This window comes from Vigna umbellata, chromosome 8, assembly GCF_029865625.1.
Source record: "Vigna umbellata cultivar VRB3 chromosome 8, Vumbellata_1.0, whole genome shotgun sequence".
NCBI classification, from domain to species: domain Eukaryota; kingdom Viridiplantae; phylum Streptophyta; class Magnoliopsida; order Fabales; family Fabaceae; genus Vigna; species Vigna umbellata.
The window spans coordinates 8091741-8119580 of NC_142172.1; the positions used below are offsets into that span (position 1 = coordinate 8091741).

Here is a 27840-nt window from a genome sequence, read left to right on the forward strand (position 1 = left end):
AACAAAAAATGAGAGAAAAGGGAAAGGGTATATCGAGTTGTCTTTGGAGAATTTCGAGAGCGATTGAAAATAGAGAAGAGAGAAGCTTATGGAAAGTTGTGTATCCCTGCACAAAGAGAAGTAACAAGTGAAGATGAAGAGAATGAACCATCGCGAGAAGAAGGAATAATGAAGAAGATAGAAGCTTATGGAAAGTTGTGTCCTTGCGCAAAGAGAAGTAACAAGTGAAGATGAAGACAATGAAGCATCGCAAGAAGAAGGAATAATGAAGAATGAAAGGTTTTTAGGTTTCTATTTCTTTGGGTGAAGAAGAAGAAAGAAGAATGAAGAATGAAAAATCAAAGGCTTTTAGGGTTTCTCATTTTGTAGGTGATGGAGCGGGAGAAAAAATGTTTTAAAGTCAATCTAAATCTTATTTTTACTTTTATTTTTTAATAATTAATTTAAAAAATTCGTACGTAGGGTCGGTAGATAAGCTTTTTTAGATTACATACGGATTTTAAATGCTTACATACTTATTATATCCTTAGGTAAAATTCCCGCCTAAACACACCAACATTACATATGAGTTTTATATACGAAAATATTGGTAGATAAAATCTATATGTAAAATCCGTATATAACTCTCTTTTTAATATTTGTATGTAGAGTCTGTATGTAACTACCTGTATTACATATGGATCAAAATTCATATGTAAATATTAGTAGGTAATGTCCATTTTTCTTGTAGTGACACCTAGTAATTAGGCAACTCTTTGAGTGAAGCATCTCTACAACTTTAATGCACCATACAATGGCCTAGAAAACGCAGGAATACCGAGAGTGAGTCATGGCAGGATGACTTTGCAAAATGAAAGAAAGACAAACTTACCACTATTGGTTGACCAAGGTGCATGAGCAACGATGGTCGCGGGTGAGATGACTAAACAAGGTTGCTTCACACAGTGAGGGAAGCAAGCTTCGTTTTCTCCACCAAGAGGTTTGTTTTCGCTGCTAAAAAAGGGAAAACTCACAAGGATAGCGACACACCACTAATGCAGCGAAGGGAAATGACAACGGTTGTTTTTTAATATAAGCTTTAGTTTTAGAACCGCGACATATACAGGCGAGAGAAAAAGGTCTGGTACTTTAGGCCGCGGTTCTAACCGCGGTAATATCTTGAAGGCTACTGCCTCGGTTCTTTAGAAACCGAAGTAGTAAAGAAGAGAAAAAAAGGGGAGGGAGGGGTTATTACCTCGGTTGAACCAAGGTAATAACCTGGGGACATGACAGCGGTTCTTGCTTGAACCGCAGCCAAAACCCTGTTTTTTTTTTTAATTTTCGTGTAACCTTTGGCCTCGATTTTGCCACAACCGAGGCCTATTCTCCTGCAATTTTTTTAATAGCAGGTCTATTTTTGTGATATCCATTATCACAAAAATAGACTTGCATGTCAAACAATATCATAACAACACAGATTCAACAGATTCAACACAATAGTCAACATATCAAACTATGAACTATTATATAATCTAACTAAATGTTTTACAATTGCTTTCCTCAGGAATGTAAGTGGCTTCTCAAGAACTAGAGTAGGAGTTTTGAATCTCTGCACAAGACAATTGATATTAATTAGTGTATATGAATTCCTAATGTTGGTGAAAATCAAAATTCACTAAATTTAAATATTACCGTTTCCCAGCCTCTTGTGATATGGGCACGAATGATGTGGGTCATCCAATACATTACATAGTATCCGCACTCATATGACCTATTCTGTCTGTTACACTGCAATATATCATCAGAGTTGTAAATAGTTAGTGAAGATCATTAAAACAAAACAACTATAAGAAAGTATGGCTTTAGCATATGTCAAACCTTGAGAGCAATCCATGCAAGCTTTTTACTGTTAGCAATTGATCTCCCAACCAACATCATACTTGTTGAAATAGAACTATATATAAAAAAAAGGGTTTTAGCATTCATTTATATAACAAAGAAAGTCCAAACATTGAGGTTCTTACCAATCAACTACTTGTTTGAGATGTTTGGGAGGAAACTTGTGCATTGAGCAGAACCACAAAGCATAGCTCTCCTATACAAAGCACTAATGCGTGGTAAATTAATCAAATTTCGATCCATTCCTAAATATTACAAAATTACAATTATACAATTTTACATATCAAATCAATTCAATCATACAATCAATTCAGTCATACAATCATACAATTAATAAGCATTCAAATGATCAATTCAAACATTCAATCACACATAATTACATATATTCAACTTACAAAAATAAAAAATTTACAAAAAAAGTTTAATAAACACAATAATAGGAACCTGAGAGTGTGAAACACTACAGGAAAAACAATTATTACCGGCGGAGTATTACCGAAGTGGCTTGTGCAGACTGCTTCCCACCCTAACCACAATGGGGATACGCTTCTTCCCCACTCCTCCATTATAGGTGAAGTCTCCCATTCTTCCATCTCATTTTCTTTTCCTGTTACTCTTTTCGATTACGCGTCAGTGGTGGAACCTTTTTTCCTGTAGCGGTTTTGCAGTGTCCTGAGCTGAGGAAGGTGGTGGGTGGTTGAGTTGAAGGCTACCATTGTCGCGAGGCAATTGTAGGTGAGGTTCTAGTTGCATGACGACGGGGTTCAAGGTCCGTGACGACGACTAACATTGTCGCGAGGGAGGATATTCGACGAGGCGTCGTAACTAGGGGAGTGTCGTTGCGTGACAAGGTCTTCCACTACCGCTTTAGAGGCTATTGAAGGGGCTACCGTCGAGGTAAGTTGTCATTTTGATTGATGAACTATAAAAGCTAAGAAGAATTTGTTCTGACTTTTTTCAATGTATGCTCTGAATTAGTTTGTGCAATATGATTTGTTATAGAACATGTCATTATTGTTTTGTGCAGTGATGGTGTTGACTGTGTTTTGTTTCTTTTCTTTTCATTTGCGTTAGAATAGAATATGTTTTGTTCGGTTGATTTTAACAATTAATATAGTGGATTGTTCTATTTTGGGTGGCAATGATGTTATAAGAGTTGTGTTCTGTTATGAAATTTTCTCAGTTGTCTTGTTGAGTTATAACAATGCTCAACCCTGTCATATATTTTCCTTTAATGATGAGATTTTAAACTATAAATGGTTGTTACCACCAGATGCATGCTTAGTATTTAATCTTGCTGTAATCAACTATCTATTAACAAGCACACACTCCTCCCTGTAGATAACACTATTTGGCGCATTATGAGAGATAATCAAAGCTTTGGCAAGTGGTTAAATGAACAAAAACTAGAAAAAATCCTTAGGGTGATTTTGGGAGATGAAAGATACAATTTTTCTAAGTGAATTGTATAAGGGTTGATGTGAAAGTGATTAGATTAGAGAAGCAACAGTCCAACACTGATACTTTGAGGGGTTAGTTTGGTATTCACCTTTTTTGGTTTTTAGGTTTCTTTAGTTATATGGGTCCATAAGAAGCAGGAATTGATTGTGATTTAACTCCAATACATCACATTGAGGTGATAACCTGTTGATTCTCATATCTGAACTCGTGTCTTTTGTTCAACACATAAATATAAAATACCACAAGCATTAGGAAGGAACATACTAATGACAGGTTTAAGCACTTAATTAATGTGTTCCTCCATCAACTTAATTAATTTTTTACTCAGTTCCAAAACCTTTTGACTAGGAACAAACTTCCCATGATTTGAGCGGCCCTGTACATCATTCCCATTCACAAACTCTTTTGAATATTCTCGTACATTTGCATCTGATTGTCAAGTGAGAAAGGGCCTCAACTATATTTTTATACTAATAATCTAGTAATATTTTTAGCTTCCACTAGAGCAACAAATTAAATTTTAGATACAGTACATAAGAAGCCATAATGTTTACATGTTATAACTACCTAAAGAAGGATGGTGAGGAAGCACGAAATTTTGTCCAATAAATTCATTAAAAGTAAATTTGTACAAGAAATTGGCGTATTACCGAAGGGTTTTTACAGACGGCCTCTCGGTCTTCGGTAAAAGTGCGTTACCGACAGTTAGATAGATGATTACCGAAGGCCATGGTGAAATGCGCTCATTACCGAAGGCTTTTTTCCGAAGGTCTTTGGGTCGTCAGTATTGGCTTTGGTGAATTAACTTACCGAAGGATATATGACCCTCGGTAAGGTGCTGGTGTAATTAACCCCAGCAGACTTGGGTTTCCCTATGCTAACTTTCATTTTTCGAGCCAAAAGTTTCCCTTTCTTTCTTTGAACCCTCACTAGCATTCCCCCTTTCTTCGAGACATCAAGCCCTCACCAGCTTTCCCCTTTCTTCGAGCCATCGAACCGTCACCAACATTCCCCAAATTTGCGAGGTTTTGTTCACGGACGTCGTCTCTGTCCTTTGCACAAGCATTCTGCGGTGGCGGTTCGTTCTGTGGTTGTAGGGGCTGCGTGACAAATTCGTTGTGGCTGTGTCAGGAGGGCTTCGTGGAGGAGGCGACAATGGTGACGAGGGGCTTCTTGGTGCGTTGAGAGCGATGTGGGGTTCGTGGAGGAGGCAACAAACGAAGACAACACAGTTGCTCGACTTCTCTCGCTCGATATGTAAGTCTCTTCAGTCCTCATTTTTTTTATTTTTCATCTTCTTTTCACTGTTTTGCTTTAATTTTTAGCTTTGTTAATTTGCTCTGAACTTGTTCTAAACCATTTTACCATGGAAAATATTAGTTGGATGTCATATTTTATAATTTTCACTGTTTTTCCTATTTTTAGCTTTAATTCTGCTCGTATGTTCTGCTGTAAATGGTAGACATTCACATTATTCTTCAAATCGTAATTTCCAATGACTCCCATCTGGATTATTAGAAATAAGGAAATATAATAAGAAATCATCTATATTTAAACTGTGCCACTATATTTTACAGTTCTACTGTGATATTTAATGTTCATATTACTCACCTACATTGCAAATAAAGGCAACACCATGAGGTGCTTGGTTTCAAAGATATGTTTATCTCTTCTCAGAAATTCTAGCCTGTGTTGCATCATGAAAACATCAAAATTGACTATCCCCTGTGTAGTATAATTATTATCATTTTTGGATGTATAATGAATCTGCATCAGTTTCATCATAAGCTGGTTTACACTCGTCTTCCCTAGCAACACAACGATTTCAAGCTCTTTCAAGTATAAATAGTGCACTTGTAAGCACAAATCCGAGTTTAAGTGACGCTAGCCATTCTAGAGGCCAATCTCTAGATTTTGGGAGAGAAAATACTGCTATTAGCTCTGCCAGAAACTCAGACATTGATCATGCCTTAAGTCGAGTCTCTAGTTGCAAAAGCTTTATTTCTGATACTGAATCTTGGATGTACGATCAAAATTCTATAAAGGATGTGCCACTAGCAACTACAGTTCCATCACCTAATAGGCAGGTAATTGGAATTTTTTTCATCTGGCTTGATGAAATGGTACTGATTTCTAGCTCATACATCAGGTGATGGTACCCTATTGGAAAACATAGACATATGTATACATGATTTAACATCGGATGGCAAAGTGTTCATTCCTTTTTTTTTATTTAATTTTTGTTCTATCCTATACTTGACAAGTCTCCAACAACACAAATTTGATCTTCCACTAGAACCAGTTTTTTCATGCAAATGTAAAACTACAAATATGTTGTGCACAATCGAAAGTTTTATTAATATGCAATGCTTCATAAAAATCTTTATGTTGCTTGTCATATAGCTATTGCTTCAGCAAATTCTATATAGATACAACTCCAATCTGCAAATGAATTTCTTTTTGGCCATTTATTTTATCAGGCAAAATTGAACCTTGAGTTGGAAAAGTTGAGAATTGAGCTAAGACATGTCCAAGGACTTCATGCAGTAGCTCAAAGTGAGAAAGTTGAAGCATCCCGGAAGGTAACATCTGTTTTCTTATTGCCAAAAACACTTTCTTCTACCTAATAAGTACAATAATTTAATGGGACCCCTGCACCCTAGCATACCTAAGTTGTTTCCTTGTTAGGTTCTTTGCTTTGACATCCATAAAGATACATTACCCTATTATAGCAATTGGAAGATGAATTCAACCTTCCATATTCGGATTTCAAGATGCTCTCTTTAGAGTAGTGTGTGCTTTCTTGCTGCCAAAGAGTGAAAGTGTTCTTCTTATAATAGTAGGGTTGGTCACGTTGGACTTAAAAAGAGACCTAAAGTTGAAAAATGAAGTCAGTTAACAAAGGAGAGGGAGAGGGTTGAGGAGCACGTTCTAGGGGTCGTGTGTGAGCTTTGTTAGCAAAGGGTAACAATGTTCTTTGACTTGGTCTGAACTGTTTTTTTGTGGAGATCAAGGTTGTTGAAAGTAATTAGTTGATTAGATACAGAGATATAAATTATAATTAAGGTTTTTTCTTTTTGTTTTCTCTATGAATTAAGTTATATAACATTAAAAAAAATCAGCAAAACATGAAAATAACTACTTTCATATCAGAAAAGAAAGAAAAACTTGGGAGAATGCATGTTCGTTGTTAAATCAAATATGCGTGAGAGTTTAGATTTAAGAGTGTGAAGATATGCTGATTAGGGAAATACGAATATACATTTTCTGGGCCATCATAAATTCATAATGTAGGTATTAGAAATTAGAGGTCATAAATTTGTTTGGCAAGAGATGACATCAGTGTTAATTGTAGCTACTTCTTTCTCTGATGAACTAAGATAACATGTTCCACAGGAAAACATTAAGAACTCCATCTATTAAACTTGTACAAACTTCTTTTACATTTCACAAAATTTTTTATATTATTAAAATACTTTTTTAAGTACATAAAAAAGATAGATTTTTATCAATCTTTTTTAATAAATTTTATATATTTATTTTCTTTTAAAAAATGATATTTTAAAAATGCACATCATATATATACATATATATTTCTAAGTATCCTTGTTGTAGTCTTTAATTAAATAACTTCATCTTTTAATAAACAAAATATACATATTTTAATTACCATTCTTTTTCCTACTTAAAATATTAATACATTATAACTGTAATATTTTAATTTTAAAAATATTGACAATGTATCTCCTCTAAATGAAATTATGTTTAAATTTTTTTAACATTTATCTTTCTTGAATAACCTTACCCTACAAATAAGACCAGTGCTGGCACTCTGCAAAACATGAAACTGAACAAAAATTCTGGCTCTCTTCTTCTTTCTTTATTCTTCTTGCTTTCTTGTTGGCATTAGGTTTCTTTCCCTAATCTTTTTGGCATTTCCCAATTCCACCATGGCTGCCTCTGGAATTTCTTCCTAGGTTAATGGAGGTGTTTTATGCAATGAGGGGTGAAGAAACTGAAAGAATGAATGAAGTTGATTATGATTAGGATTCAGGCTTCAAATCAATGATGGTTTTTACTTGTCTAACAAAGGGTCATTTTTCTTAGTGAATGTTGCACTTTTTGAGATATTAATGAACGTGAGATATTTTTCTTTCACCTTTATGATCATGCTGTTTTTGTGCTTCTTTTAATTTATTAGTCATGGTGCAACTCTTTCTTCTTGGTGGATGAATAAAAGTAGTATTCCCTTTATCTCCTTTTCTCATATTAAGCATATTATTCTCTGTTTTTTATTACATTGTGTTTGCCATAAGCTAACACCTTATATTATCATTTTATTTTATAATACATGAATTATGTAGTCTTTATAATACAAGAATAAATCAAAATTGATTAGGATTACAGTAATGTTTAAATAAATTCTAAAGTTATTTTGACAGTTGAAAACCCTTCACATATAGTAATGTTTTGAATACAAGGTTTTACTCCATAAGGCACTTGGTGCTTTGATTTGACAATATAACAGAGAATTGCATTATTCCAAGCAGCAAAGCGCATTCCCATTTTCATGTAAAACCTCTTTGAGAAGTCAAGTCTTCAGTCAAGTTGTTTCCATTTTCATGTAAAACCTCTCTGACAATACAAGTTGTTTCCATTTACAGGTGGAACTCTATCAACAACAATTAGACTTCCAGGTGATTTGCTCTTGTAGCCTTTTATGATTGAAATAACTCTTTTGTTCTATATTCTCTTTTGCAAGAAAAAATGTCTTATAAAGTGAATGTATTTCTGTGGTGAGTAAGTACAGATGCATTCAACTTTGATTTCTCATGATTGTAGACCATGATTCACTTTAAATTAAGGGTTCATACATGTAACTGTCTTGTCACACTCCTAGGTAACTACTAGAAATAAAAAGCATGTTTAAATATATATAAAAAAAAGCTTTATAAATTAACCCCCATTTTTTGTTGTTGTTCCTAAAATAGTTAAGTTTGCTTTCAATTGTAGAACTTCCTGGTGCTAAAGTAGCGGAGTGTGCTTGTGTGATTGGGCTCTCTGATCTCAAGGTAATGGCTAAACTGAATCAATGTTTTTGTAAGTTGTGTTTTAGTAACTAGTCTTAGAAAATTCCATCTTGTTCTTGACATGGTAAAGTAAAGTTCTTTACCAAATTCATTACCTTTTTGTCATACTATGAGTGATCCCATAATGGTTAGAAATAAGTGTTGGAAATCCCATGTAAGAACAAATTACAGTGTATGAGTGTAAGTGAAATCTCACATTACTCAACTTAGGATTGATTTAGCGTTAATCTTACTACTTTAATATCATTTTAAGATATCTATAGTTTGATATTATTAGCAAAGTTTCAAATTAAGCATGCTCTTGAAACTATTGATGTAGAAGGATAAAAGTACCTTAAACTATTTATGGTACTACACACATTCTCAATGGTGCATGATGTCCATTGCTACCAAGCAAGGAATTCTTAATCTTCAGCTATTCCAGAGTTTCAACATACTTTTGAACTCTTTTTACCTTCAAAATTAATTTTTCACTAACATTAGAACTAGAAGTGCTTAATGATGGACAAATTTGTAAGCACCAAAATATGATGTCACAAACTTGTTTCACAATCGGCAAGTATGACCGAATCGTTTCAAGTAATAAACTTGGTAAGACCAAGTATCGTTCTCCCAAAGGACTCACGGCCTAGTTTAGTTATGTGATTTGTTGATTAGCTAAGACTTAAGAACACAATAATTGAAGTTTAATATGCAAAGACGAAAATTAAATATGTATGCATGAATTGATCAATGACAAAGACAAAAGATAAACACTTTCAAGGAAATATATGAATGAATATGTTGTTGGGGGTCAATTTCATCTCATCCACTCTCATATATTTTGGGAATTCAACATTCAAATCATCATTGTTAATGCCACTCTCTAATGTACCATTCTAGATGGCTTCTCCCTAATCAAATAGTTCATACAATTCCTAGCATTCCTAATGATTAGTTCATGAGTGCAGGAGCTTAAAGGCAACCAATATAATATTGTCAGTATAATATTGGGAGAAATTCCCCAGATCTAGATTTCCCCGTACGTGTCCGTATCAACAAAACCAATAATCATGCATTAGAATGAGTTAAACAATGCAAGCATTGAGCAAAGAGGAAAAACCCTAACTAATGATGAAAGAAAGCATATGTCTTAATTCAAAGATGTACTCAACAAATCCATATATGAGAGCTTCAAGAGATTACTTTGACTCCCCAACAAACATACAAGGTTTAGTTCACCATATTCATGGTGAACCTAGATGAATTACAATGAAAGTATGAAAGAATAAACCCAATAAAGGTGAAGAGGTAGCCTGAGCATCCAAGATCCTCCTTCAAAGGGGTGAAAGAGAGAGTGTTTGCCTCGTTTCTGCCAAAGATGCCTAACTATAGGACGTGCAAGCCCTTATATAGTAATCTAGAGTTACAAAAGATTACAAAAGTCCAAGCCCAAAAAGTGCCGCTCAGCGGTGATTGCGCGTCTTCTTTCTTCCCCTCAGCGGCCATTTTGCCCCTCAGCGGTTCCAACGTCACCTCTTGAGTGCCGCTCAGCGGTAGTTTGCCGCTGAGCGGTGCCTTCGACTTCTCCTTTTTGCACTCTTTCTTGTCTTTTCTAATGTCCTCTCTCTTATTCTTCACTTCTTTCACCAAATTCACCTCAAAACCTGCACAAGAACACTTAAATCAAGCATAAACCTGTCCAGCTCTCTTATTTCTGAAAATATAAACAAAAGGCATGATTTCAAGCTAGTTTCTAAGTCTAAAGGTTGCTTTTAGTATCAACTTTAAGCATGAAAATAACAGTTTTTCAACTGTTATCACTTAAACAAATGTAATTTGAGATACACTGATAAACAAAAATCAGTAAAATGCATCTCAGTATTAGGCACGACCTGAATTTTCCTCTTTAATTTCACATCCCCTTAAACCATTATACCATCTAGTTTAAGCAATTGATTCATCAATAACTCAATCAGATTAAGCACATCTGTTTCTACAAATCTTCCACCTTTGTTGATAATTCACTCAAATGTTGATACCTAACCAAATCCAATCACTGATCATTAGCAACCACAACACATACCATCCCTGCAAGCCTATCTACTTCCAAGCTGATTTCTAAGATTGATTTTGCAGCTTTCTCCATCTTAGCATTCTTCCTTCTCTCTAACAACCTCTATTCTTGACTAATAGGGTCTTCAACTAGCACTATCTTGGATTTATCATTCACCCTAAACATGTGAAGAAAGGCCTTTGAATCCCTTTCCAGTTATTGTTTGATTATTTTGTTTGCCCAAATTCAATTCTGGATTATTAAATTAATGGAATGAAATTTAATGAACAAACCTAACTACAAAAACAATTTAGAACTCAAAATTTGGCTACCGGAGTTGCCAATTTCATCATTTTTCCTTGCTGGACAGCCCCTTTGAATTGACAAATTATGCTCCTTCTCCACTTCCTAAGATGCCACCTTAGTTGGAAAAGGTTTCTAAAACTAGACTGCACCTCAAAGTCTTTAGAACACCACTATTTAACACATAAATTAGCACCAAAGCAGATCAAAAACTGCACCAGAAATGGTCACTGGACAGCACCAAAATCTGACTTGAATTGGTCAATTTTAACATGCCAACAAGCTTAAAACTAATAGAAATAGGTGTACAATAGAAGTAGGCACTCAAATGGATTCTAAGAAAGGTTCTTCAACAGATGAAGAAAGCAAGACAAACTGAAACATGTTTTGCTCCAAGCAAAAAGGAATTTTACACCAACCTCATCAAAACAGCACTTAAATTTTTCAACTCTACACCAAAAAATTGACCCAAGATTGGTGGTTCTAAAAGTGAATTCGTGCATAAGTGATTCTGACTCTTTGATAATACTTTCAGCAACTTTAATTCATCAATTTAAACTTGTTTGAACTCTAATTGGGTTCAAAACCAAACTGTATAGCAGATTCAACCTTTTAGTTCCCAATTTCACTCAAAAATGAGGTTTGAATATGCAAATTGCACATAGATGAATATGGCTTCAATTTGAATGTTCTAACAAGTTTAAAACAACAATTAAGACTTGTTTAAACTGCCAAATAGCACAAAATCCCTGCTGCACGAAAGTTGACACCCAATACAACTTTTTCTTCTTCAAAATGACTACTAAAAATGCACTAGAATGGTTAGAATTTGCAAACTGCACTAAACTAGCCTAAGAAACTTATAAGAAGTTGTCCTAACAAGTTTAGAATGGTAAAAAGTAGCTAATTAGAAACTCACACTACAAAAACAACCTAAATCTCAAAATTTGGTTACTTAAACCTAAAATTAGACCTAATGTAACCTTATTTTAACTAATGTGAACATCTTAACATGTCTAGAGTAGTGAAATGGACCTAGTAAACTATTCAAAAGCAAAGAATTCCATAAACCCCAAATTATAGTATATATCCATGCTTTTATAGATATTTGATTGCCTAAATTATGTTGATGTTTATATGGTATGTTCATGTATATTGTCTTTCATTTATTAGGCTACAACTTGATTAAGTTAAGTAGTCATTTAAAATCCTATGGTACTACACACATTCTCAATGCAATGAGAAGGGTAAAAATACACTAAACACTTAGAACCTACAAAATATTTGGAAGTACTCTAGACAAGAGAACTTCAGTAGTAATAAGTTGTCTCCTCCAACTTTAATACACAGCCCCTTAGTATGTCTAAGGCATTTCAATACTGAGGACTTCTCTTTACATGCCCTTATTGAATGCCTATGACAATAGTGTTCAAATTGCCTTCCATGTTCGACTTGAGTAGTAATAGGTTTATTACTTATGTCACATGGAGTGTTGCTGTTTTGGCTAAGTTTTTATTTGTTTGGCTTGTCACAGAACATGGCCCATTTTCCCAACCATCGTGGATGGATGTACGACCGTTGTTATAGTGGAAGGAGAGGTTTGAAGTATTCTTTTGTCATCAGAGTTGAAGAGTTTATGGAGATGGCCCGACGATATCAATATTATGCCCTTGATGGAGGGATTCGATGTCCATGCATCAAGTGCGAATGTACAAGGATTTTGAAAGATGAAGTCGTCAAACTTCACCTTTACCAAAAAGGGTTCATGCCTAATTACACGGTTTGGACATTTCATGGTGAAGAAATTCCTTCGACCTCTACTGCAGCTGAAAAACGGCTTGCATCAGGTTCGAATACTATTGTACATACATCTGAGATAGATCAATTTGCTTATATGCAAGAGATGGTCGACAATGCTCTTCGTTACCATGCTGAACAAGAAGCAGACGATAGTCATGATGAAGAGCCTCCAAATGAAACGATGCAGAGGTTTTACAATTTACTTACAGAGGCAAATCTACCTGTATTTGAAGGTTCATCTAAGTCAAAATTGGCAGTGTGCATTAGACTCATGGCTGGCAAATCTAATTGGAACGTTCCCTTTCAAGCAGTGGACTTCTATACAAAATTGATGTTAGATTTGACACCACCAAACAATTTTATGCCGAAGAATTATTACCAAGCCAAAAAATGTGTTTCAAAGTTGGGATTGGAAGTCAAGAAGATTGATTGTTGTGTTAATGGATGTATGTTATTCTATGACAATGACAGTGGCAAAAATGATGCATTGTTGGTTGAATGCAAGTTTTGTGGCTCACCTCGATATCATACGATGCATGCTGGACGGAGGAAAAAAAAAACAATTCCCTTAAAGTTCATGTTCTACTTGCCTATAATTCCAAGATTACAAAGATTGTTTACTTCAATGCAAACATCAGAACACATGACATGCCATGATGGTAACAAAACTAAAGGATTTTTGCGTCATCCTTCTGATGGTGAAGCTTGGAAGCACTTCAATCGTAAACATTCATCCTTTGCTAGTGAACCACGTAACGTCAGACTTGGTCTATGCTCTAATGGGTTTACCCCGTACATTCAGGCATCTGCATCACCATATTCATGCTGGCCCGTGATAATTACCCCATACAATCTACCACCTGAGATGTGTATGACAAAGCCTTACATGTTTTTATCGTGTATAATACCAGGTCCATCTAATCCCAAATCGTTGCTTGATGTTTATTTGGAGCCTTTGATTAATGATTTGAAGAAGTTATGGAATGGTGTTTGGACGTATGACATTTCAAGGAAGCAAAATTTCCTTATGAGGGCAGCCTTGATGTGGACTATTAATGACTTCCCAACATATGGCATGTTATCTGGTTGGAGCACGCATGGTTTATTCCATCTAGGGTTGCTTCCCAGGCCATCACACATTCAATTAAGCAACAGCTTTTAAGTCCATGGTCTACTTGGGGAGCAATACCTGATGACGACGAAAAGCCATTCTGGGAGCGCTTTCAGGTGAACAATACATTAAACTAATTGTCCCTCTTATTTTAGTATGTTCTGTAATCAATGTTTGTTCTGTTTAATGTTACAGATGAAGGTGTAGTGGAAACCTGAACATGAAACACAGATACACAGAAATTTCCACATGAAAGCATCTCATCGGCTGTCAGAGATGTTTAGGATGCCCGCAATGCAGGACAGCGCCTTTACTGGCTGGGTGAACAAATTTGGAACTCTTTACTGGCTCATTGGAATACAGTAGAGTTTCTCAATAAGTGTGCCAAAGCCCAGAGGAACAGAGCATCTGAAAAGGGTGGCACCCTGCATAATAGTGGGTCGATAACCATTCATGAGCATGCCATTCGTATGGTATAATTTCATTACATAACTTTTTCTTTCATATATAAGTTATGTATTTTCTATTTCATATGTACACTTCTAATTCTAAATTATGTTACAGGCACAAGCTCTGGGACGGCAGTCCATGTTGATGAGGTCTTTGCACAGACTCATGTAAGGAAGGGCACTAATCAATTCGTTGATGAAAGATCTCGAAAGACTCATGTAAGCAAATAACATTATTACTATTACTAATTTTTCATTTATGTTATTTTATCATTCCCTAACATTGCTTTTAATGTTTCAACAGGAAGAATTTTCTACGAGACTTTCACAGGTTAGATCTGAACATGAGTCAGCTTCTACACCGGATGATGGCAGTAATGCAGAAGATGACATCCATAGGACACAGTGCTGGATCAACATCGTTGGTGGGAAGAAAAAGGGACGAGTGTACGGTGTAGGATAACTTGCTGCAAACTATACAACATCGAGAGGAGGTACTTTGAAGCACCAACCTTCTTCTTCCACCACTACTCCTGACGAGGTCGTTCTCCGCCTCACGCAGGCACTGGAGCAATGTGACCAGGAAATCACTGATTTGAGAGCAGAGTTTACAATTTGGATATTACAACATTTGGAGTTTACATCATTTGGATGTTAGATCAATTGGATGATTTGGATGTTAGAACATCATTATGTTACATTGTTATATGTTTAAATATAAATACATGTTCTATGGATAAATGGATGTTCTATGGATTTTGATCAATGATTGCATTATTCAGATGCACATTATGCAGGTCTGTATGTGCTTGAAAACTGTTATGCAGGTTTGTTTGTGTTATGAACAGTTTGGTTTCATAAGAAATACAATTGTGCATTAGATCTGCCTCCAACTTACCGAAGGCTTTTGGCCTTCGGTAACTACCCACGTTAGGTTATTACCGAAGGTTTCCACCCTTCGGTAATTACCGAAGGCTTCCGCCCTTCGGTAATTACCCAAGGCTTTTGCCCTTCGGAAATTACCGAAGGCTAATGGCCCTCGGTAATTACCAAAGGCTTTTGGCCCTCGGTAATTACCGAAGGCTTTTGACCCTCAGTAATTACCAAAGGACGGAAGCCCTCGGTAAATGTTAGCGACAAGAGATTTACCGAGGGCTCTTTGGCCGTCGATAAGCCGTTTGTAATTACCTTTTACCGACGGTTTTGGGCTGTTTCTGAGGACTTCTGGCCTTCGGTAATGCCCTTCTTTTTTGTAGTGAAAAAGGAGCCAACAACAAAGAAGATACGACTATCCAAGTTTTGGAACGCAACAAAATCACAATATCTACACACAAATACAACAAAACGTAAGTCTCATCATCCAAAATAATAAAAAACCCAAGAAAATAATAAAAAAACTTATCTAAACCATCCAAAAACGCGAAGAAAAATGAACAAACCATGACAACGACACAATAATGCTTCAAAACTAATTTTGATCGGTGTAAATGCTTCCAAAATGATCACGAAGGCAACGACGACAATCAAAATCAAGGTTGATCGGTGAGAATGCAATGAAATCGGTGAGAATGAGCACAGCGAAGGAGAGATTTTCAGAGAGTTTTAACAGTTTCAGAGAGTTCGAGGAAGACACTCTCTGTAATATTTTTTTAACCTAATCAAATGTTACTACCTCAGTTCATTAGAAAACCTGGGTATAGAGGGGATATGGCCTCAGGTCCCAACTTAACTAAGGCCTATTCTCCTAAAAAAAAATTAAAATTGATCTGAAATGGCAATTTTGAAATTTTTTCAACCTTTATGTCGTGGTTCCCCGCCAAACCGACGCCTATTCTCTTAAATATTTAAAATTTGTTCAGATCAGGGAATAGGCCGCAGTTCCCCTAAGAATCGAGGCCTATTCCTTGGCGGTCTGACTCCAAATTTATTTCAGGACTGCCTTGGCGGGAATGTCAGAATTTTGCAGAGACAATAGGCTGCAGTTCTCCCAAAATTGAGGCGTATTCCCTGACGGTCTGACTCCAAATTTATTTCAGGACCAACTTGGCGGGAATGTCAGAATTTTGCAGGGACAATAGGCCACGGTTCCCCTCAGAAACCGAGGCCTATTCCCCTGCAAAATTATAACAAGACTGCCTTGGGGGGAATGTCAGAATTTTGCAGGAACAATAGGCCGCGGTTCTTCTCAGAACCGAGGCCGAAAGGCATATATTGTCGCGGTTTTGTTCCAACCGAGGCCTATACTATCGATATAATTTCAAAAATGATACCGCGCAATATTATGTTTCGGGTTCTCGTGAACCGATGCATAATGTGTGCGGTAATAAATATTTTTTTACTAGTCCACACGATGGTGACATGGACGAAACACCAAGAGGACTAGTGATACTCAACATGAAGAGGTTTGATCGCACAATCACTAAAGGAGACTGTGCTTTTTTTTATGAGGGTTGCTTGAAAAGAGGGAAGAAGAGGTTTGTGTGAAGAGGAAATTTTTTTAATCCAATTTAATCAGCCAATTAGTGAGGGCTATAACCCGCGGTAATGACGCGTAGCTTTTACCGATAATATATTAGCTGGTAAATTCATGGATACAATTCACTGATAAATTCGTCGATAATTTTAATTTATTCGCTGAAATAAATATGTTCGTAAATATTTATCGAAAGTATGCGTTTTTAATATAATGATTAAAACTGACATAATTATGGTGGGCTGCCCATTTTACATTTCACATTGCCTAATTAATTCACTTAGTGGTTTCCATTATTTAATCATATAATTGCTAAATTGACTCATTTTTTTTCAATGGTTTAGATTCTTATAAACTTAATCATTGTGGTACCAAGTTAGAATGTGTGAAGCTGATCTTCGATTTTAAAAAATATCAATGGCATTTTAATTGTTGAAAAATTGTTTCAAACAAGTTCTCTTAGGAACGGGATAATGTCAATTTGTGATTTTTTTAAAACAGTTTAAATTTTTTAAAAAAATTACATTGTCATGTCAGGTCCATAATGTGACAACTGTCACGTATCAGTTTCAATGTGAAGTATCAGTTTTATTGACTGTATTTATAAACTAACACTTTACAGTGGATAAAAGCTCATACGCTAGCACTCATATACTTTAGGGTAATTATATCATACCAAGTTGGTTCTATTTTTTTATTCCTTTAATATAGAGATAATGCTCGATATAGTTATACTAAAAATCATCAAACAACTGAAAAGCAAAAAAAAAAAAAAAAACTTACTGATACAAAACTCATCAGATCTAGAGAACACATACATGTGCAATTTTTATTGCTTCAATAAACTTAGATGCGACGGCTTTCTATGTTATTCTATTGCATGTGTTGCAAACGTTGTTTAATCTTGAGTTACACTTTATCTAATTAAAGGCAGGAGAACGTATGATCCCATCATCAACTGCAAAAACAAACACATAAGTACTTATGTTATTAGATGTTTCCTTTATAATCTGGACTACTCAAATGGAAACAGTGTTTTAATAGAAGAATTACCTTCCAGATAAGGGAATAGAAGGATCTAGTGGAAGCTGGATTTGTCACATCTACGTATTTGGTCTGGTACCACAGAATTGAACCAAGAACAACATTTCCAAGACACTAAAATATAACAGATTTTGTTTAAATTTTGTTCAAAAGTTTAAATAACTTTATGCTGATTTATAATGATATATAAAAAACAATAAACCTATGTTTGTACTAAAATATTGCTTATTTTAACGATCATTATGCATACCTAATAAATATCATCAAAATCAAACTACATGTTGCGAGAAAAAAAACAAATAAATTATGCATACAACCTATATATATATATATATATATATATATATATATATATATATATAATATAATAAAAATATGTTACCGTGACAATTTTAATCCAAAAGTGAGATGAAGATGATGCTCCTGCCAAGAAGGCAACTCCAAAAGCCATTTCCAAGAGGAAAACACAAATCCAAAATATCTATCAAAGATTTAGAATCTATCAAATATTATACAAAGAGAAGATAACCAAAAGAAAATATTGAATTTAAGAAACATACATTTTTCTGGCCTAAACGTGCGGCGAAAGAATCAACGCCATGTTTTATATCTCCTTCTACGTCTGGTATATCCTACACAGATTCAATACAAGGTTTTACATTATTGAACCAAAAGCTTGATGTTGGAAAATGAATACATGTCATGAGAAAATAAAGAGTTTACCTTGGCTAATGCTATACCAGGAGAGTAGAAACTCATGAACAACAGAAAAACAATGAATGATCTTGTAAACACAAGTGGCCTCTTCAACACAAACGTCTGAACATTTGTTACATCAATTAGCAATTTAGTAGATTTATTTCTGGTTCGTGGATTGAAATGGATGATTGAAAATCTTGGAATGAAACTAACCCAAAAATCATGGGAGAAAAATTTGTTATTATTCTTTGAAAGTGATAATAAGTTGGAATATGCTTATTCAAAACTAAGATCTATGAAAGGCAAAGATATAGTGATAGGACAGAACCTGCATATGAAGGAAGTATGCAATTGGATTTATAAATGTCCCACAAACAAATATGAGTAATGATGCCATCACCGGATATTGCTTCCATCGTAAGAAAGGCAACTGCAGAATATATATAAGAATACTCAGTGCACCAATACTTATACCTTAAAACATAATACTCAGTTTAAATGCCATTGGAAAGACTCACATTGACTGAATAGCAAGTCCATAATGTAACGCACACCACAAAGTTCCAAATCAATGGCGGAGAACCTATCATCAAGTTAAACCCTAAACCCTGTAAAATAGAATAAAACCGTAATTCTCCTTTTTCAATGAATCTAATCTTAAAATCTTTTATTCTAAAAAGTGATGGATTTATATGGCACCAAAATTGCAGCTAAGGCAACAATAAAGGCAGAAGTTCTGAAGGATAATTTGCCAGCAGCCAATGGAAGATACGGTTTGTTTATCTGCAATAAAACATGTAAAATAGATTACTTCTAAGAAACATTCAAAAGGTTTGTACACTCTAAAAAGTTACATGCCTTCACTATTGTTAGGTGCCTTTGAACCTAACCGTAGGTAGAAACAATAATGGAAGAATGAGATTTTTATTATTCGTCGTAAAAAAACTCTCTTTACAAATAATGGTTTGGGAGCATATACTCCCTAGTTGGGAGTCCACTATAACTAACTAACTGTCAAATAATTATTTCCTCTTAACGACCCTTCTCATTTAAATCCCTTATAACCTATACACCCTATATCCTATCATTCCACCCTGTTACAGAAAAACCTTGTTCTCAAGGTTGGAACCAGAAAGCTGGATCTCATGGCTCCTCTTCATCAACCTGTTACCATATGAAGGAACCCACTGGATGTTGCCCTCTAATTTAGGTTTGGAGGCTTGGGTGGTGGCAAATCCTATTCAATGACTTCCACTCTTTCTGGATTCTTTTAGCCCAATTTTGTGAAGTTCTCAAAATCTCAACTCTGACTTCATCGGCCCTTGTAGCAACAACACTTTTGGCAGTTGCTTTATCTACTTGCAAACTCTCATGTAAAATTTCCACACTCCCCATCTGTGTTACTACGGCCCAATTCTCATATAGATTGCTTCTTTTGTTCCCTTCAACTATCCTTAGTAGAGTTGGTGCCAGATTTTTCCAAGAAAGGTGCTTGATTTTTTTTATGCCAAGTCTTGCACCCCTGGACTACCTTTTCTTTGTTGTTTGGGTGCGCTTTTGTTGATCCTTTGGTGTTTTGAACTTTAGAAGCATTTGGGTGTCAATCCCTTCATAAGTGATCAACTATTCTCTTTTCACCCACGAAAAAATTGGTGTCTCCTCACCCCTCCTAGCTCCATTATTGTCAGTGGCATCCTCTTCTTTTTGCTCCCAATTGCTTGCATTTTCTCCTCCACCTAAGCGTTTCTTTCCTGTCTTTACTGTTTTGACATTCACACCACAATCTACCACACTATCTCCACTAAGAACAACAGCTTTTACAACTTTCTTAGCAGTAGTAAAAACCACAACTTTTGCTACTTTCTCAGCAGTAGTAAAAACAGTAGCTTTTTCAACTTTCCAGCAGCAGTCATACCCATGTCTCCATCATAGTTTTCATCATTGCCTTCCTCTCCACATATATTTTCTTCTCTCTTATCCTGTTCTCTAATTCTTGCAAAACCATCAACACTCAAAACTTCAGCTTCCGTTTCTCTTTTCTTCTCAAAAATAGAGCCTCTATCTCTTCCTTCGAACCCCATTATTAATGCCTCTTTCAGCCCTTTCCAAGAAAGGTTATTGGTTTTATTTTTCCAGGCCCTGAACAATTAGATTGTGCCTCCCTCCATGCAACTGTAAGCCAACCTGAGCCTCTCCTTCTCTGTGACATTTTGGGTGTCAAAAAACTTCTCTGCCTGAGAGATCCATCCCAATGGGTCCAGCCCCTCAAACTTGGCCAATTCTACATACTGCCTCCAATTCTGTTCACCCCTGTCTTCCTCCATTTCCTCTTCATCTAAACCCTCTTTCTACCCTTTCATGACAGATTCCTTACTTCTTCCTAAGCCCTTTATGTGAATCTTGATTTCTTGTAGCATTTCTCTCATTTCTTGCATATTTCTTTTGTATTCTTGCGTATTCTTCCTTCCATGCCTCCACCCTTTCTTGACCAATTCTTGATTCCTTCTTGATCTGGCAGCCCTCTCCTAAGGAGATTCGACAGTCCTCTCCCAAGCAGAATCCAACAATCCTCTCCCAAGCGGAATCTGGTAGTTCTTCCTTGATGATCCGGCAACTTCTTGGTCCGGCAGTCCTCCCTTGATGATCCACCTGCTTCTTGATCCTTCACCCCCACTTTGATCCGGCGAGTCGGACCAATTTGTTAGGTACCCAGGTTTGGAACCTAACAAGAACACTAACAGTAGGTAGAAACAGTAATGGAAGAATGAGATTTTCTATTATTCACGGTAAAAGAACTCTCTTTACAAAGAATGGTTTGGGAGCATAACCTCCCTGGTTGGAAGCATAACCTCCCTCTTCTGGCCAAAGTCCAGATTTACAAAGAATTCACTCAATAATCCCCTGTACAGAATCCACTCCCTATTTATAAAGTTTCTCTTCCCCTTTTCACTAACTAACTGTCAAATAACTTTTCCTTCCTAACTGTCCTTCTCATTTAAACCCCTTATATCCTATCAAAACATGTGGTAATTATAGGAAGACTTCCGATTCGAAATTATAAAGGGATTATTTTTCTACAAGAACCTGTAAAGGCATATAAGAGTGTGTGAAAGCTTTGAGACGAAGAGTCATAATAAACATATCAGCCATTTATGCAGAAGAAGGAATTGTCAACAAATCAAGAAAATCACTTTGAATTTTTTCAAATGAAGAAAATCACTTTGAATTTTTTCATGAATGACATGATAATCAATTTCTATATGTTTTGTTTGCTTATGAAAGGTAGGATTGTCAACTAGATAAAGGCATCACTAGGAACTTTTAAATTAGTAAGTAAATAATAAAGCCACTGTAACTCACAACCCAGAGTTGTAAGAACTTATGTTCAACTTCAGAGGAAGACCAAAATATTGTTGTTTGCTTAGTTTTCCAAGAAATTAATGAAGAGACAAGAAAGACACAATATCTAGTGATTAATTTTCTAAGTTTTGCATACTACAGCCACAATCAAAATCAGCAAAACTAGAAGGAATGAAAGATTAGTTGGATGCAAAATGAAGACCTTTAACATCAGCTGATAACGATGCACTCTCATGGCAGAGTGATGATTAGTCTAGTAGCTGTAAGATACATCAGTTGATCAATCAATTGACGAAAATTTAAGGGTCAAATAAAGGAGTGTCAGAAGAGCTATTTAATCTGGTAGAAGGTACCACAGGAGTGGATACTGGTTTGGCAGCAAATATGTTATTTTCTTCTAGTATTCTAGTAGTTGTCAACAAAAAATGGCTCACACTCTACCTACAGGCCTATTACACTACCCATTCCAGAACAGATTTAAGATGACATTGTTATGGATTTCATCTCGCGACTTTCTTCTTCCAATGGCTTTACGGTCATCTTAGTAGTTATTTATAGATTATCAAAGAATGACCATTTTTCTATATTAAAGGTTGATTACTCTAGCAAGTCAGTAGTAGAAGTTTTTGTTAAAACTATGGTCAAACTGCATGGCATTCCTAAAACTATTGTTTATGATAGCGACGAAGTCTTCTTAGTCACTTTTGGCAGTAGTTATTCAAATTAAGTGGTACTTCTCTGCATATGTTCATTGCCTACCACCCACAGTCAGATAACCAATCCGAATCTTTAAACAAATGTTTAGAAATGTACTTGAGATGTTTCACTTATGACTCTCCTAAAGATTGGGCAAGGTTATTGCCTTTGCCCAGAGTATTGGTATAACACTTCCAATCATCATAGTTGTGGCATGACTCCCTTTCAGATTTTCTATTGCAGAGATCCTCCTATATTGGTAAAATACACCCTTAATCCCCATGATTCTCCTTCGGTTCAAGAACAATTACTACAACGACATCTGACACTTAGCAAATTGAAATTTAACCTCCACAAAACTCAACAGTACATGAAGAAGAAACATGCTGACAAGAAAATAAAGTTCATGAAATTGCAAATTGGTGACCTAGTTTTTGTCAAATTGCAGCCCTATAGACGACATTTTGTTGCTCTCAAAAAAATCAGAAGTTGAGTATGAGGGTTTTTGGCCATTTCCCTATTATTCAAAGAATAGGCCAAGTTGCTTACAAACTGTTGCTACCACCAACAACTAAAATCCATCCAATATTCCATTGTTTCCAATTGAAACTTTACAAAGGGGATCATTCTCAACCTTATGAGTCATTATCCATCACTCATACTGAATTGTCACCTGTTATTCAGTCTGATGTGATTTTACAATCAAGGGTCATATTAAGAGGCCTACACTAAGTTTCATAGTATTTAGTTCAGTGAGAAGGATTAGATGTTGATAATGCCACCTGGGAGATCAGCTCACCTGCAACAATCTTTTCCGTATCTCAACCTTGAAGACAAGGTTGGTAATGAGGTGGAATTGTAACACATACAACAAGGGCAGAAGGGTCCACTGTAGCAACCCAGTTAATTTCTAGTTCAGTGGTTTTATTTCGTTTGGTTTTTATTTGGTCCAGTATCGCGTCTGTACACGTTACGGATATTTAATAGCCTTCTCAATCAATGAGTATTCAACGCAATTATACACTAGATTAATATTCTCCATAGGACGTATTTGTTGGTGACAGGGTTGAATGCTGTTGCCATCTACAAGCCTCAACTTGTTTTTGCAGAGAAGAGCAAGCTTCATAATTCTTGCCTAGGCATGATAGTTTTGTTCATTTAGATGGTGAGACTAAAGTTTATGCGGGTGACTCGTTGGCATGAAGATAAAGAGGATTCGAAGGATTAATGAGGTAATCACCATGAAAGGAGCTCTGGTCAACCATCGTGGTGTAAGGAAGAAGTAGAATAATAGAGACTTATACAATAAATCTACGTCAACTCTATAAAACCAATTGATAAAATCTGATTTCTATTTATTTATATATTTTAAATAAATTTTCTTCTAATAATAAATTTTAAATATAACTTAACCTTAGTCAATCGACTAATATATATTTATATATAATGGATACGATAATTCTAATAAATAGAATTCATAGGTATCGCAGAAAAATATATTTCATTAATTAATGTTCAGTCATGTACGTAGAGAAAAGCAAAAGTCATATATAAGGATAAAGAAATCATCCGTACAAAACAAAACGTGACAAATTCTAACAATAAATATATTTATTTGGTAATATGACTTGTTAAGTATTATCACCATTTTTAACGTCGAAGGTCATTCTAAAAATCCAAATATATTTTACTTTAATATGGGATAAACTGAATTAATTAAAAAAAAGATTCAGGGTTTTGGTCAAATTTTAATTTGGTGATGCTCCCATTAATAAAAAGGAAGGAGTACGTCAGTGAACATCTTATTCATAGTAAGTTTCATACCTTATCTATTTCAAAGTCAAACACTTGATTCACTCCATTAGCGTAAAGAACCATAAAAGAGTGAGGTAACACAGCCTGAAAAATTAAAAAACAAATCAAGAAAATGTCTTTTATTGAAGTTAAAGGGTAATTTTAAGTTGTCTTTTAAAAAATAAAATTATATTTGGAGTCTGACCTGCAACAAACCAATAAAAACCAATGGAGATATATCTGATAGTTTTTCTACTGCAGTGAGAGACGCAGAAATTGTAGCTGTTGCCTGTAAAATACAGATTAAATTAATTTAAAACAACAACGTATCAGTTATCCAAAACTTAGTATATTGAGCATAACTTTTGAATACTAATTACGAGAATGATGGAAAAGTTTATACTTACCTGACCATACAATGCGTAAGGGTAAATAAATTGGTACACAGCAGCCATGAAATTTTTGACAGAGTCGACAATGTTTTTGGAGTTGGAAGCTTCAGATTCTGACTCAGAAGATGGCACAGTGACGGCTTTCACAACATAACTTTTATTGCTTTCTTCATATGTTCCTCTTTCAGTGTTTTTGTAATGGTTATTAAACGGTGATTGTTGAAACCTCAAAGGATTATACTGTATTTGAGCTTTTACATTGTGCTTAGAAGCTTTCGATCCACCAGAACCTAATGTAACAAAGTGTTCAAAGTTGTAGCATGCACAACAAAAATTATATTTAAAATTATTGAAACTACATCATGACAGGATGTTGCATTGAGGGAATGTTAAATTTGAAAATTCAAATTAAAAAAATCAAGCTAATAAAAACTATAGGTTTGTGAAAAAATAATCCAATTAATACTATTATTATTATTATTATTATTATTATTCTTATTATTATTATTATTTTTATTTTATTATTATTATTATTATTATTATTATTATAAAACAGTAAAATACGACCACGTGGCCATCCCCGATTGGTTCCCAAGTTCAAGGCCCAACCTGTGTCAAAAAATACTTTGGGAGATAATTTGTGAAAAGTCGAAGTAACAGAAAAAATATTTTAAATAGTATATTCTTATATTATAACATTTTAATAATAATTAAAATTTAAATTTAGCCTAAATCAATATTCCCATACTTTATTTTTTATTTTAGTTAAATTATAATATCACATATATTTTTAAATGATTATATGTTTCTTCAGTTTTAAAGATTTTGTCTCCATAAAAAATCCCGTACCCATTAACTTTTAAATATAATTATAAAATTAAAAAATATGTTGCACCATTTTAAATATAACTACATTTTCGTAATATTATTACATTAAATTCTTTATCATTATCATCATTTTTATTTGTGAAGTACATTTTATTAAATAAATTTAAAAGTTTTCTTTTCTCAATTTTAAATAAATATAATATTGTGAATTAAATTAAAATTTACCTATGCATTATTAAATACTTAATTTTGATTATTGTTGTTTATTATAAAATATTGTAACTTATATAAAATAAATGAATTATAGTGAATAAGTAGTGGTGTATAATATTTAATGTTAATATAAAGATTATTAACATTAATAGGAGTTTGTAAAATATATATATATATATATATATATATATATATATATATATATATATATATATATATATATATATATTACCGTACAGCATATATCTAATGAATGTAAATTTTTCTACCCTTACTAATAAAATAAATAAAACTAATTTGTTGGTGTCAGTATTTGAAAATTGACTAACATAAATATTTATTTAGTAAAAGCATTAAAAATAATTTTACTATTTAAAATCTTTCTAAAATTAATTATATTATGTTGTAAAAGATGATAATTAAAGGGAATTCTTTTTATATAATAAAAGATGATAATTAAAGTATATTATATAATAAAAGATGATAATTAAAGTATCTAATATAATAAAAGATGATAATTAAAGGTGATCATTTCCTTTTTATTCACACCTTCCACCTAATAGATGTAAAAAAAATTTAGAGTGAGATACTCAGAAAGCTAACCAAAGAACCATAATAAAGGTTATTAGTTGAAGGAATAGGGTGTAAGTGATGAATACTTTCACAGTAAATAGTGTTGAAGGAGAGTTTCCTGCCCCAAAGATTTGCACCTGCAATTACAATGCATGCTTCCACATATTCAGAAAATAATTTTGCAGTGAAAAATGAGGCAAAAAAGAAGACAGTGAGTATAAGTACCGGCTGAGAGTGAAGAGACGATAGGAGAAGATACTAGATGTGCCATAGCCATGGAAACTGATCACATAGAGTGAAACTAAACTCTATAGAACAGATGAGAACGTAGAGATACCCTTGTACAAGACAATATATGAATAAGAGATTTTATAGGCAAAAAGATTCCATGAAATTTGAATGGTAAATAGAAAATTATTACGCCGCAAATGATAGTCAACATTTTGCAGGCAAACAATTGCAAAATAATAACAGAACAGTCTCGCGTAAGATAGATTTAAAAGACTTTTTTAACAGGATTTAGTAGTTTAGATTTTAATAAATTAACAACGTAAAAGTTTAAAAAGTTTCGAAAGACTTTGTGAATTACATGGATTTTTGAAATATATAAGGTCGGACAAAAGAGAAAAAAAAACTGAAACATTTTTTTAATCTTTATTAATTTATTGATTGTAGATTTCACACATATTAAAGTAACACTACGTAGGTATCTAAATATATTTTGTCTTTCGTCTACCGTAACCTTTATGTATTTTTTTAAATAAAAAATAATATAATATAGTTATTTGGTTAGTTTATTAAAGTTTAACTCTGTTTCAGAGTGGATGTTGTGGAGGACCGAGAGACATACCTTTTTGTTGTACTCTTCCTGCTTTCTAATGCTTGAGTTTCATATATCGCTCGGTTGGACTCCGGAGGCCGTTCAGTTGCACTCTTGATGGGGGAGGTACTGCAAAAGACACTCTGACGCTCAAGTTAGAAGCGGTTTAATGAATTGTTTATCACAGTTGAATATTTGAGTCTCATAGAGTGTGAGTTGAATGTACCTGGCCTTTGGCCTTGTCAGTGTATTTATAGGTGTTTTATAGATCAAATAAAAACAAAGTTCCATGAAACTTTGGTTAGTTACTCATAAACGGCTTATCAATATCTCTAATGAGATATCTTTGGTTATTTTATTCTGCTGGAATGTTTGGTCCAATAATAATATTTTGAACGCCGGCCCAATTATTATATACCATACAAATTCTATATCACTTCACTAGTGTAGTTAGAGGAAAAGACAGAGGTTATTTTCGCCCATAGGAAACGGTTCCCGAACCGAGGCATATCCAGGCAAGGCAAAAAGTCAACTTTTTGCCTCGGTTCTGAACCGAGGCATAAAAGGGTAGGCTTTTGCCTCGGTTCAAAGTTAACCGAAACAGTAATTTTTTTTAATTTTTGTTTTCGTAGGACTTTATGCCTTGGTTCCCTCTTAACCGAGGCAGTATGTTCACTCTACTGCTTCAGTTGCCATCTTAACTGAGATAGTAGGGTCCTTTTTTATTTATTTTTTTTTTTTTTGCTTCATCCGCTAGCCTTTCTGCCTCGGTTGTGACCTTAACTGACACCATAAGAGTGTTTTCTACTTCAGTTATGGTC

The 27840-nt window shown here is 34.5% G+C and overlaps 3 protein-coding genes across 3 annotated transcripts; 1 reads left to right on the forward strand and 2 right to left on the reverse strand.

Annotated features, from left to right (window-relative positions):
• Positions 1-1492: 1492 nt before the first annotated feature.
• Positions 1493-2463, reverse strand: LOC148193965 (uncharacterized). Its single transcript, XM_088097065.1, has 5 exons — positions 2410-2463; positions 2004-2074; positions 1858-1933; positions 1672-1767; positions 1493-1588 (listed from the first exon to the last, which is right to left on the reverse strand). Exons 1-5 carry the CDS (start codon positions 2461-2463, stop codon positions 1493-1495), a joined length of 393 nt encoding a protein of 130 aa, XP_087953191.1.
• Positions 2464-12304: 9841 nt separating this feature from the next.
• LOC148193966 (uncharacterized) lies at positions 12305-14590 on the forward strand. Its single transcript, XM_088097066.1, has 2 exons — positions 12305-13478; positions 14481-14590. Exons 1-2 carry the CDS (start codon positions 12305-12307, stop codon positions 14588-14590), a joined length of 1284 nt encoding a protein of 427 aa, XP_087953192.1.
• Positions 14591-17211: 2621 nt separating this feature from the next.
• On the reverse strand, positions 17212-26526 carry LOC124821741 (glycinol 4-dimethylallyltransferase-like). The gene is made up of 13 exons (XM_047293672.2): positions 26425-26526; positions 26286-26336; positions 24601-24875; positions 24399-24482; positions 24224-24298; positions 19043-19126; positions 18862-18951; positions 18672-18773; positions 18368-18463; positions 18205-18276; positions 18027-18125; positions 17654-17758; positions 17212-17558 (listed from the first exon to the last, which is right to left on the reverse strand). Exons 1-13 carry the CDS (start codon positions 26474-26476, stop codon positions 17517-17519), a joined length of 1227 nt encoding a protein of 408 aa, XP_047149628.2. The 5' UTR covers positions 26477-26526; the 3' UTR covers positions 17212-17516.
• Positions 26527-27840: the final 1314 nt, after the last annotated feature.

Excerpts from the sequence above, each read along its gene's own strand:
- LOC148193965 (XM_088097065.1), bottom strand. The coding sequence starts at position 2,463 with ATGGGAGACTTCACCTATAATGGAGGAGTGGGGAAGAAGCGTATCCCC. Across the intron at positions 2,075-2,409 it reads AGAAGCGTATCCCCATTGTG|GAGAGCTATGCTTTGTGGTT; the intron begins GTTAGGGTGGGA and ends TGCTTTGTATAG. Across the intron at positions 1,589-1,671 it reads TCACAAGAGGCTGGGAAACG|AGATTCAAAACTCCTACTCT; the intron begins GTAATATTTAAA and ends TGTCTTGTGCAG.
- LOC148193966 (XM_088097066.1), top strand. The coding sequence starts at position 12,305 with ATGGCCCATTTTCCCAACCATCGTGGATGGATGTACGACCGTTGTTAT. Across the intron at positions 13,479-14,480 it reads TTTATCGTGTATAATACCAG|CTTCTACACCGGATGATGGC; the intron begins GTCCATCTAATC and ends AACATGAGTCAG.
- LOC124821741 (XM_047293672.2), bottom strand. The coding sequence starts at position 26,476 with ATGGCTATGGCACATCTAGTATCTTCTCCTATCGTCTCTTCACTCTCA. Across the intron at positions 26,337-26,424 it reads CGTCTCTTCACTCTCAGCCG|GTGCAAATCTTTGGGGCAGG; the intron begins GTACTTATACTC and ends TTGTAATTGCAG. Across the intron at positions 24,876-26,285 it reads CAACACTATTTACTGTGAAA|GTTCTGGTGGATCGAAAGCT; the intron begins GTATTCATCACT and ends TTGTTACATTAG.